The sequence below is a fragment of the Corvus moneduloides genome, chromosome 1, assembly GCF_009650955.1.
Source record: "Corvus moneduloides isolate bCorMon1 chromosome 1, bCorMon1.pri, whole genome shotgun sequence".
Classification (NCBI taxonomy): Eukaryota; Metazoa; Chordata; class Aves; order Passeriformes; family Corvidae; genus Corvus; species Corvus moneduloides.
The window spans coordinates 70,802,001-70,814,968 of NC_045476.1; the positions used below are offsets into that span (position 1 = coordinate 70,802,001).

Consider the following 12,968-nt stretch of genomic DNA (forward strand, 5'->3'; position numbering starts at 1 on the left):
ACCACTTCCAAACACCAAAAAAGAATTTTCTTGCCCTCCATCCCCCACAGTCAGCTTATGCCAGCTCTGGCACATAGCAGGCTACTCTCCATACTAGCTGAATTCATTAATCTGGCAAAAAGTACGTGTTTCTCTGCTGGGCTAATGAGTTGAACTGGCTCAGTGCACCAGAACTGGCCTGAGAGAAAGCACGATCAGGCAGCCAGGACCAGAGGAACACGAAACAAAATTCTCCCTTCTTTCAACCATCCTGTGTCCATACTGTCTTTAAAGACACTGTCCCTTTCTCCTCTTCAACTCACCCTTCCCTCGTGCTTCCACTAGCACATATAAGCAACCAAATGACAAACTGTATCAAGGCTCTATTAAATAGATCCAACCAAAAATCTGTCTATAGACTGATAGTGAGGACTACCCCTCAGGGGCATCAGGTTGCTGGTGCACCTTACCATATGCCTGCATTAATGCTCATGCAAAAGCAGGAATAGAAATGGAAACATTGCATGATTGCCTCTTGCAGCAGCAGACTTAGACTGGCTTAGACTAACTCTGCTTTTGCTATTTAGGGAGTGGCTTCAATTTGGATGTAGGACAGCAGAGTTTGATATTTCATTTAGAAAAAAGACCATAACACTTATGACTTAATACAAACAATGTGTTTCAGGAATGCTATTAATTATGTAACATTTGAAAAACAACACTTTTATTTAAGGCAAATGGACTAGTTCAGATTTATTTCTGAAAGTCATGAAGAAGGGACTGTATTACCTGATGCCAGTGTATTTCTTTCTTATTGCTTGAAGTGAGCCTTATTTTCCTTAGTCTAGTTAGCTTTAGAATAAAAGTTCCAGGGAAATTCAGGTATTTTCTGGCACTATTTGCACATCTGTACACATCACTATCACTTACAACTGAGAGCAAAACACCAGTATATGCTCTGAGAGACAAATCAGTGCCTAACCCACTAGGTTAAATCCTTGTGACACTGCATGGTTTTATCTCAAGTTTTGTCCACACCTTCAGTTGACACAGTGACAACATTACAAAAGGCACCATGAAGTACAAGGTAACTTTCTTTCTTTCTTTCAGGAAGCACTACATTAAGCACTAGTTAACCATCAGCAGCGATCAGCAATGTGTGCTGTAAATTACATTCAGTTTTACACTTTGAGATAGAAATCTATCAGCATCAAAACCAAAAAGTTTAAGATTCGTGAGACTATTTTCCCTTAGAACTTTACAAGCATTTTTAAAGTTCTTTCTTTCCCAATTTAAGAAGGAACTCCAAGTAGTTAATATTTTTTAATTGAAAGACTGCCGCAACTTAGCTACCACAGTGTGTCTCCAGCTAAGTTTCATAAGCAGTATCTAGAATTATATTCATTGAAATGCTGCTCAGAATATCTTTCCTATAAGGAAACCCTATAGTCTAAACTTATTATTTTTACTTTTATTTCCAACATAACTACATGGACAAGAATTTCAAAACTACAATGATCGAGAAGTACATTTCTCATGGCACCAAATGGTCTTTACAAGTCCATTAGCACAAGTTATCAGATTTAGCAATGTATAACACACATTTTATATTTAGGATTTAAATACACTACTTAGGCATAAAATTGTTTATCTTATTTACAGGTATTCTATATACAATAAGACCCAATTCATTACAGTATTTCGACATCACCAAACATAACTGATAACGGGAAAGTCTTCCTCTTCCTGCATTTACAGCCAAAAAGTTTATGCATACAAGGGCTATCAATACATCATACCCCAAACTACAGATTTTCTACCTGCTACAGTGTACTAAGCTCCCAGCAAACAGTTAAACATTTTCAATGCCATTTTGCCTAAATGCACTCACAAACAAAGCATGGTATCACAGGCTAATCTATGGCACATAGTGGTGAGGATAAGCTACATATTTAAAACACAAAAACGGGCAGCTCAAATTCTGCAACAACTCCTGAAACAACAGTTAAATGCCATCTGAGGTCAACTCACAGCTTGCTGACGTCTATCCCCGTGTCCAGTGCCTCCTAGTGAGGACAAGGCTTGAAGGTTTGAAGCATATTCACAAAATTAAGTACTTATGCAACAAAATCTCACTCCTGACACTTTGGAAAACAGTCTTCAAACCAGAATACTGGAATTAAATTTTAAAATATAATGCAGTATTAGCAAAAACCAGTAAAATATTCACGTGGTCCCTTTGAAATATCTTTTCTGTCCATGTTGATCTACAAACTAAGCTGACAATACCACATGCTAGTCATTTTGCAAAATGTACAGCCAATCCTGTTGCACATTCAGTATGTTATCTAACTCACAAATTTGAACCAGTAAATTAAAATCAAGTAACCAAATAATCACATTTAGTTACTCTGTGATAATTTGGTACTTCAGCAAAACTCAAAGCCTTCCTACTTCCTACAGACATTGTGCAGCATATAAAAGTTAAGCCTCACAATTCATCTAAACCAGCATAACCTGCAATTACTTTAAATTTGGACACATCTAACCCTGGTGCATACACTTCCTGACTAGATTTTAAAATGTAAGAATTGACGCCTAAGAGAAACCAAAATAATGACCCTTGGATACAGTTGCTTTAGCTGCAGCAGCAAGGGGTATTGTTACATAATTTGACATTTTAAGGTAATATTCTAAAACTATAAAGCTCAGGCAGCCTCAGCTCTGCTGCAGGGCAGTAATCTTCAGTTGTGAGGGGCAGCAGTGTCTTTCTGCCCATATTTTTTCATCACACTGCAACTGACAGAACCAAGAGCATCTCACAAACATATAACCAGTATCTTCAAACACTGTTCTCTCACCAGCAACATGAAAAATTGCCATTGCACATAGAGATTATTTTTTTAGTGACTGAAGGTAATGGCATCTACAAATCTGTATATATTCTACAACTCTGTAAAGTAAGTTTAATAAAGGCTGGCATTAGAACGCTGTTATAAATAAATTTAATATGTATCTGGCTGCATCACAGCAATTCCCAAACACAGCTACATTTAAATCACTTTAAACCTTGTTTTCATCTGTTTAGCTTAGGATGATTTTAATTACAAATACACCTGCATTACAGTCTCATCAATTTTGTATCTCGTTACTGTAAATATTTCAGTGCCTCTCTGTAATCCAGTCTCAAAGAAAATGACAACTAAACAGTTCAGCTCTTTGCTTCGTTTACTTCAGTCTAGGAGGTTGCCAGGCCTTGAGCTCTAATAAGGGAAGGAGTCTTGAGACATACCTACTTCAAAAACATTTGATTCAAAATACAGTCATAACTAAAAGCAAAGTCAGCCAGCTCCCCAAGACACTCTCACACAACTTTTTCCAAGAGCAGAACCACTGAGAAAATATTAAGCAGCCTTAGCAAGGAGAAAGGAAACTTTCTACTGGCACAGGGATTCGCAAACTGTGTGTGCTATTCACAGCTGTAGGACTCAATACATGTTGGTGCACCTGTGTTAGCACACACATTTCATCCCAGCAAATGGGAATATAAAGATGAACTTATGTTTAGTTGAAAAAACCACAGTAGTCTCAACTAAGCCACACTCACCCAAAGATCCTATACTTAAGTGCAACATGCATAGATTCATAGAATGTTTTGGGTTGGAAGGGACCTTTAGAGGTCATCTCGTCCAAACTTCCCTGCAATGAGCAGGGACACCATCAACTAGATCAGGTCGATCAGAACCCCATCCAACCTGACCTTGAATGTTTTCAGGAACAGAGCTTCAACCACCTCTTCAGGCAACCTGTCCCAAAGTATCACCATCCTCTTTTTAAAAAATTCTCCCTTACATCCAACGTGAATCAACCCTCCTTCAGCTAAAGAAGTCTAAGTCCCCTTTATGTACTCAAAGGTGACCATAACATCTTCCTAGAACCTTCTCTTCTCCAGGATAAACAGCCCTAACTCTCTCACAGCCTGTCCTCGCGGGACAGGTGCTCCTGCCCCCTGACAATTCTTGAGGCCCATCTCTGGCCTCAGTCCAACAGAGCTGGATGCAATACTCCAGGTGGGGCCTCACCAGAGAGGAGTGGAGAGGCAGAATCCCCTCCCTCGACCTGCTGGCCACACTGTTTTGGATGCAGCCCAGAATAGGTCTGGATTTCTGGAAGTGTGCATCGCCAACTCATATCCAGCCTCTCGTCCATCAGCAACCCCAAGTCCCTGGCAGAGCTGCTCTCAGTCTACTCATGCCCCAGCTTGCACTGATACTCGGGGTTGCACCAAGCCAAGTGCAGCACAATAAATACTAAATTGATTACACAAAACATTAAAAAGCAAAAAACCCAAGATTTTTTACAACTTAATAGCAGAAAAATCATGACCTACCACAAAGAAAGACAGAGGACATTTTAAAAAACTGGTCTGCAAAACAGCAACCGTAGAAAAAAAAGCCTCTTAGCTACTCTTTTTGAGGGCAAGCTCGCAATTTTCTCTGAAAAACTGCAACACAGTGAGATGGAGGCATTATTTCCTCCCTCAAGAGACAGCACAACCCTGAAGACAGAATTAGAGGATGGACCAACAAAAGGATAACCAACCTAGAGTAACAGTGACATTTATGCTGAAACCATGCCTGTGTGTGCTCTGTGGTCCAGGTGTAGCAGCTCTGACAGAACCATACACACACAGAGGCTGCAGGGCACCCCAGAGGTCACCTACTACGATCTCCTGCTCAGAGAATGGCCGAAATCAGCAAGTCATACACAGCTGAGTCCACCTGGGTTTTGAGACCTCTCTGGGCAGTTCCTCCAACACGCTGACTAGCCTCACAGTTAAAAGATTTTTCCTAATATGAAATCAGAATTTCCATTTTTACATCTTGAGTCCATTGTCTCTTTGTGTTGCTATTAATCTCCTGGAAGAGCCTTGCTATACCTTCTCTATAGTCTTATTAGGTATTTGCTGCTCTTAATCTGAACGCACCCATTTCTCTCAGCCATGGGCCTCTGCTCCCATCATCATTTTGGTTACTCTCAACCAGACTCACTCCAATATGTTTTTGTCTTTTTTTTTTTTTTTTTTAACTGGACAGGCCAAAACTGGACACAACACTCCAGATGTAGTCCTAGAAGTGCTGCATGTAGGGGAAAAAACAACTCCCTTAACACCCTTCCCACATACTTACTAACCTCTCAGTATGCAGCTGGCCTTCTTCACCTCAAGAGCGTGCTGCTGACTCACGTTAGTTTGCTGTCCAGCAGGTAGGTGGGGTTGTTTTGTCCCAGATGAAGGACTTCACATTTGCCTTTATTAAAAGTCATGAGGTTCCTGACAGCCCATTTCTGTCAAGTTTCTTCCATGGCAGCCCTATTCTTCATTATACAACAGGGCTGAAGTTCCCCAAGCTTTGGTATTATCTGGGAAATTGGTGAGGATTCATGCCATTCCTTCATCTCAGGTAGTTGATAAAGACATGTAACAGCATCAGTCTCAATATCAACCTCTGAGAGCTCTGTTAGCAATTGGCTGCCACTGGATCTCTGTACTGCTGGTCACAAACCTTTAAGGTCAATCGTCCTGCTAATTTTCCAGTCACTTTATGGTCCACCTTACAAGTCCATATTTCGCCAAGTGAACAACAGGGATCACATGGGAGACCATGCTGCAGGCACTGCTAAAGTCCAGGTAAACAACATCCACCGTTTGCCCCATGAACACTGAGCCAGTCATCCCAGTGTGTTACAATTTCATCACATGATGCTATGGCAGCCCACCACCTGCACCAATCTGGATACCTTTGCTCAAACATTTTTGCGTGTGCAAAAGAGATTCTGAACTCTGTCCTGCCGCAGTTGTTAGAATCAGCAGCAGCTCAGTTTGTCCATGGCAGGGGAGCAAGAACTGGTTCTAATTACTGACTGGAGGAATAAATAACTCAGAGGAAGTGATGTACTGCCAGCAACCGAAGACAATTTGCAATGCCCCAGCTAACACAGTCAATTATTTCATCTGCTTTTTTCTTCTCCTAAGATACCACTCACTAATATTGTTTTTCTCCAACACTCCACAGCCTCCAAGACTGTCACGACAACACTGTGAAACAAACCCCAGAATATTAATGAAATGCTATAGCAGTCATCATCTACAATTTGTACCACTGTACAGTACTGTTAGCCTAAATGAGAGGAAACTGTCAATATCTCAGTTTTACAAGTTCTTCCCAATTAGGATACATTTTTGTTTACAGCAGCAGTAGAAAGCCAAGTACCAAATTTAAACATCTGTTTTGCTAATACAGTATCATATTGCTGGGACACAGACAAAACTTCTGATGTTGACTTTTAGTCCATTGTCCTGGGTTGCCTTTTAAAAAAAATCTTTAAATACACATTAAACATTTCTTCAAATCTATTTGTTTTAGCTCAATGTACTAGCTTACTACTAAACCAAATCAAGCAGAGTTGCATACAAGTACAACGACCTAAGTGTGCTTCAAGGTGCAAATCTGTTGACAGGAATCAAAACAGTAAAACTGTATTTGTGTAAGTCCATATGGACACCCTTAATAAAGATTTTTTACTTAGTATTTTCCTGCTTAAGGTTTATGAAACATTACCTAGGTTACACTACTCAATATGCTACTCTAGAAACTCTTTAGTACCAAAGTATAAAAATCTCCTCACAAAATAAACCTGGTGGTTTGTAAGATCCCTTCTGCCCACTGCCTGCAGACACCACCAAGCAAGGCCTACCTTCAAGACACCAGCAGGTAACAGTGCAATACTTTAGATACTGCTGCATACAGTTTTAAGTTCCCGATCCTGTAGCTAGGCCCTCTGGGAAAAACCTTATAAGATATCTCAAGCGACTTGATGAAACTCACAAATCCAGAGAGACTTTCAGGAACAGGATCAATGAAAGTGGCTTTCAGTGGCCTTGTGGTCCCCTTTGCCAGGTAACGTCCTAACTACATCAGCACAAGATCAACTACAACACATGCAGAAACTTAAACTAGTTTCATCAAGGAAAACATCTTTGGATTTGGACATCTACATTATAATCAAAGTGCTCTGACTCTTTCCTTTGAATGGTTAATTATCAAGTTAAAAAATTACCAAGAAAAGTTATTTTGTTCTCTTCTCCCTCAAGTCACACTTAAAATCTCTGAAATCTGTTACGCGGATGAGAATGGCACTGCTCCAAACTAAACCAGCATGTGCACACACATGCACATGAAAGCGCAAAATTAAACATAAAATTAACAGTAGGAACATACAGATGCTCTTCAAGAAGCAGTTTAATAAGCCAACAATGTAAACATCCCTCCCATTTATACATCTGCACCAGTAATTCCCGTCATCTATCCAAAGCCAGCATTTAGAAACACTGGGGCCACATCTGGAAGACAAAACCCAGATGCTGGACACAACAGCTCCCTCACTTGGTATGTGCTTAGCTCTCAAAGAAACCGTAATTTTAACCCAAGTGCCTAAGCTTCTTAAAAAGTGCATGAGGAGGCTGGATATTTTAGCATGGGATGACCAAGTAAACAGGTAGCATGCTGAGCACGGTGTAACCTAAGTCAATGCATTCAGTGTGGAGCAGTTAACATTCTGCCCCGACAAAAGCACAGTCAATGGGAAGAACTTCACAATTCTACTCTAAGAACACCCAACACAGAGATACAAAAATGCTCTTTTTGTTCTGCAATGTGACTCCCACACCTCAAATCTTCATGGTGGGTGAGCTGGGTGAGTCAACACCATCCTTACTCCATGGTGCTGCTACTTTTTGTTTCTTGGTTTTAATAATACAGCTGCTGACAGTGCACTTCTTATAAGGCAGGGTGGTAGCCCAGAGAGGAAAATATTGTGGTTTAGTTCCTTCCCTAGTGGGGGAAATCTACCCATATCTCCACCTTCCAAGAGAAAAGACAAGCTACAAGTCACATCCTCCAAGCAGCATCTGTTCACCTTTCCTATTTGAGACTGATTTTAAAAAAGGCTCCACACTTAAAAAAACCACACACGCAAACATAAAGAAATATGGCTCTATCAGGCACTTGGGGAGAAAAGGGCAGGAAATTCTGCGCTTTGCATGTTTATTCCAAGAATATATATGACAAATAACTTCTGAAATCATGGATCAGAGGCTGTATGTCTCCACTCTCGGAAGGTAACATCTTCTTACACATCCTCTTCCTGGCTCAGTGAATCACGCATTCTTTTTCTGGATAATAACACAGTTTCAGTCAGAACAACTGAAGACAACACACAACTTGGCAACTGGGATATTTGCCCAGAAAGTGGAAGATGTAGGTTGATGCCTCTAGGCAAAAAAGAAATCTGAAGCAGGGTCTACCACATTCTGAACAAACACTTTAGCTAATAATCTTTGAAAAGCAGCACCATCTCCTCTTCCAATTGTCTTATAAAGCTGTCACTGAACATAATAGAAGACTGACTCTGCAGGACGTTGGGCACAATCGGAGAATTCCCACCTGACCAAGCTCCCTGTGAGACTATGGCAAAATAACAACATCAAGAAAGCGTAACAACATCAGAAAAACACAACAGACTTACTATTGTAAGCCTGGCATCATGCTACTCATCTCTCATACAAGGGGAAAAGAATCAGATATCCTAATAACTTTAAAGGTATTGGCTATATGGCATTCAGTGCTTAGGCACCTTCAGAGCTTGATGGTAAGAGACTGAGTTTTCAGGACTGCAGTCTTGACCCCAAGCACATAGAACAGTTCCAATACAGTATTTCTGAGCTTACTCATTGATAATAGTTTGGGGAGCGGGAGACCAGAATCAGTGATATAACCTCATGTCCAGACTGCACTGAGCACTTCCATGTCTTCCCAAATTCATTACTGAGAGACAATTAACTCCAAACCACAGAATACTTCTGTAGAGTGGGTGTTATATTGACACTTGTCAATTAATTCCAGTTCAAGTTAGCTGTCTACCCAGAGCTCATCTTTTTATGTAATGCAGGTTAGTGAGCTGCATAGGGTTAAAAAGCTATCCCTTATTAACAAATGCACGTATATGACACCTACTGGTTTGCCTATCTACCATTTCTTCCCCAATATATTACTTCTTAATTTAATCTATGTAGTTGATTTGCAGCATCCATGCTCTGGGCTGAATCCCACAGATATCCCCCCAAGCACGTTTGCTTTGGCACACTGTTAAATAAACGCACTAGAAAACACACAGAGATAACAGACAATAAAACAATCAGAAAACCATCTAACCTAATTATTTTAAATTCATCTGTAAGTTTTATCAGCTATCTACAGAGTATCACCACATGCGGGATATTGCAATTCCAACATTACTCTGTTGTTCATGTAAGAGCTTTCAACATTTGCTCTGCAAGCGCAGAGATTCTTTGGATGAAGCGTCACCCTGCCAGCTTTACAAGGACAACACTGCTGATCAGTGTGCTATACAAAGGACGAAGTATAGTACTTCCCAAATAATAAAAACTAATTGAGCAACAATTTGTGTGTAACACACCCTCAATTTTGCATATAATATTTAATCCCCTGACTTATATTACCGATTTAATAACGTAAACGCTTTGGTTTTACAGTCAATTTCAGGTTCATAAATACACGTGAAAGGCACTTCCAGAGCACTGTCTCCAGACATCTTGAAATTCCTTGACAAACAGCAGTTGGGAAGAATCTTCACTTCTACTCCCTGCAGCCACTCTAAATGGCATGGGATCTTTGTATTGCAATTTAAAAACTGATTTTTTCTGTTATCCATCTATTCTGTCCTACAATACAAAGGAAAACAAATGCCTTATGAATTACGTTCCACTTGCACTGCATCAGCACGTTTAGGTACAGGCAAGACACTGAAGAAATCGCCAAATGAAGACCTAAGGGTTCTGCAGGCAGCATTCTACAAAAAAAAAAAAAAAACAACCCACCAACAATGGAAGATGCCTAACTACCCAGCACCCTCACAGACTCATTTGCAACCTGGAATTTGCAAAGAAAGGCAAATATCGGAAGCGATGCACTTAAATCTGACGAGTAACTCCAACTCGGTAACCCAGTTAAGATCAATGTAACCACGATTAAAGCGGGCAGCCCAGAGACAAAACGAGCATCTCGCGGAGTGGGAGCCAGCCCGCCACAGCCGCGAGGGGAGGGAATGCGCACCTACCCATTCCCAGCCGCCGCCTTCTCCTCCTCCTCCCGCCTTTGCTCCTGCCTAGCGGGGGACAGGCGGGAGACAAAGGGGAGGCGAGGATCCCCCCGCAGCCCGGCGGTGCCGGAGCGGGGTGAGCGCCCGGAAATCCCACAATCCCCGCGGCCCCGGCGGGAAACCCTTCCCTCCTCCCTCCTCGCGGGCCGCTCCACCGGGAAATCCCGGCCCGAAGCCGCGCACGTGGGACTGCGTGGAGAGCGGGGGGGGTGGAGGGTGGCGGAGGGAAGAGGCGGCTCCGCCGGGTCGGGCCTCCGGGGCGCCTCCTCTCGCCGCTGAGGGTAGAGCCGGGGGAGAGGAAGGGGTTCACGGGGTTGACCCGCGACCTCACCTGCTGCTTGCCCCTCGCGTAGGGCGGCTTCGCGGCTCCCAGGTGGTGCCGTCGGGTCCGGATCTTACCGCCGCCGCCGCCGCCGCTGCCACCCGAGGCCATGATGTGATCCGGCCCGCCGCCGCCGGCGGCCTCCTCCCCCTCCTCCTGGTGCGGCCGCTGTGCTCCGCCGCGGCCCGGCAGCGCTGTCACTGTCACCGTCCCCGCGGGGACGCGCCCGGCCCGGCCCGGCCTCTCTCCCCCCGCGCCGCTCCCGCCCGCCACGCGCCGCGCGCGGCCTCTGGTGCGCGCGCGGGGGGCTCCCCCGCGGCCTCCGCCCCGCCCCTGCCGCGCGCGCGCGCGCTCGCGCGTCTCTCCCCGTCACGCGTCTCTCCCTTCCCCGCGTTCCCTCCGCGATCCCTCCGCCCGCCGCTCCTCGCTCGCGCTCTCCCGCCCGGCGGCGGGGCCCCGCGCACTGTCCGCCCGCGGCCCGAGCCGCCGCCGCACCCCCCCGCCCCGCCGACCAACCACACGCCGGCCGCCCCGGGCCGCGCGCGCGTCACCAGCCCGCGCGGGCGCGTCACACAAGCGGCGCCGGGCGGATGGCCCAGCAGCCCCTGCGCGCGCACCGCCCCCGCGCCAAGGGAAGCGGGAGGGGCTGGGCCGGGCTGGGCGGGCTGCGCGGGAAAAGCGCTCGCTGGGATCTGCCGCGACCCGCAAAGGGACGTGGAGGGGAAAATGGCCACCCCCGCACGCAGCTCAGGGACGCCTTGAGGGCTAAGAGCAGAGGCTTGTGCCGGGCTTCCGTCGCGGGTGACTGCACCGCCTTCTCTCCTCTTTCCGCGGCGTTTCACGGCCTGGGTCAGGTTGAAAGGGACCACAGTGTCATCTGGTCCAACCTTCCCGCTGAAGCAGTGTCGCCCCAGAGCACATGGCACAGGATTGTATCCACAGTTCCTGTATTTCTCAAGTGAGGGAGACTCCACAACCTCTCTGGGCAGCCTGTTCCACTCGCACAGTAAAGATTTATTTTCCCTCGTATTTAGGAGCAATTTCCTGTGCATCAGTTTCTGCCCGTTGCCTCTTGACCTGCTGCTTGGCACCACCGAGCAGAGCCTGGCTCCGTCCTTCTGACACTCTGCCCCAGGGACACAACTTGCCTACGCTGAACCTCCCCTAGGGGACAGCGGGGGGGGGGGGGACCGGCAATGTTCCCGTGTCCCTGATGAGGAGCAGCGTGGAGAACGCGGCAGGAAAAACGGCACCGGGAAGTCGGTGGTGTTTCCCCAGGATGCCACTAGCAACTGGGTTTGTGTAAGCCAAGAGAAACAGCAAGATGCAGGTTTTTCATCGCTCAGTGTTGGCATATGGAAAAGAGGTAGGGGGGAATAGCTTCAACACAGCTTTTACCTCCTCAAATCATGAGGAAGAGTTAAACAAAGTTAAAATGCATAAAAATATGGTTTTTTATTCTACTGAAAGTAAAGTTGAGGAAAATCTATGGTTTCACATTTTATTTTTAGCATCAACTTGCTCCGGGAACGACAGAGCAGAGCAGTGCAGAAAATCACAAGCACCTTCCCTATGTACAAGTCAATAAAAATGTTACTCCGAACAGAGCCGTGATGCACCATGCATCCCTTCCACCAAAAATAAAAGCATTCATCCCAGCACCCACCTGAATTAAGAGTGTGTGGAACTGGGAGAGGTGCGGGGGGCGAATTACGGGGGAGTCAAAAAACAAGGGTGATTCTTAAAGTATGCAGAAATGTGAACAGGCAGCAGCTGCAGAGGAGGAACAGCTTTTAGAAGAAATGCTACTGGGGAATTTTGTGCTGCTCTATCTCTGCTTCATACTGGCTTTTTTTTGAACCTCATTGGTGTCTTCCTAGCTCTCCTACGTAACTCCTCAATTCCTTTGTCCCATTTTCATTATCTACATTAGATAACCATTACCCAATTCCCAGCAGAGTGGAATTACTTTCCAGGTATTTCTCCTCATAAACTACACTCTTACTCTCCTGCCCCACAATTGTAAATACAATTTTACATGCAGTGGGATGATTTGCAGTGATAGATGATCCCTATCCTGGAACATGTATGTTTGAATTCACCTGCAAGAACCACCTCATCTTGTGTAAATGGCTGGTAGGCTACAGCTGCTGACTAGTTTTAGGATGATGGTCTGCTTCTACACTGTGCACATCAAGATCTACGTCAATGTAATTATCAAAACACAAAACCCAGTATTTCAGCCTGGATTTGTAACTCATTTTGTCCAGGAATCAATTAGCATGCTAGCTTTCAACTTAGGGGAGGGAAAGGGAGGGTAGCATAATGTGTTTCCATTATTGGAAGAGCTAGATTTACACAGGGATGTAAACTGTGCCCGTTGGTAACAGACACTCATTAGTAAAAATGCTGGCTTCTAAAATGGTAC

General features: G+C 44.7%; 1 protein-coding gene across 5 annotated transcripts in view; it reads right to left on the reverse strand.

The window, feature by feature from the left end:
• NUP153 (nucleoporin 153) overlaps nt 1–10,779 on the reverse strand; it is a 43,837-nt gene extending 33,058 nt beyond the window's left edge. For all 5 annotated transcript variants that reach the window (XM_032115117.1, XM_032115126.1, XM_032115112.1 and 2 more), the window contains exon 1: nt 10,550–10,779. In XM_032115117.1, coding sequence (XP_031971008.1) covers nt 10,550–10,651 — 102 coding nt within the window. In that variant the 5' untranslated portion in view covers nt 10,652–10,779. The remainder of the gene's footprint in view (nt 1–10,549) is intronic.
• Nucleotides 10,780–12,968: the final 2,189 nt, after the last annotated feature.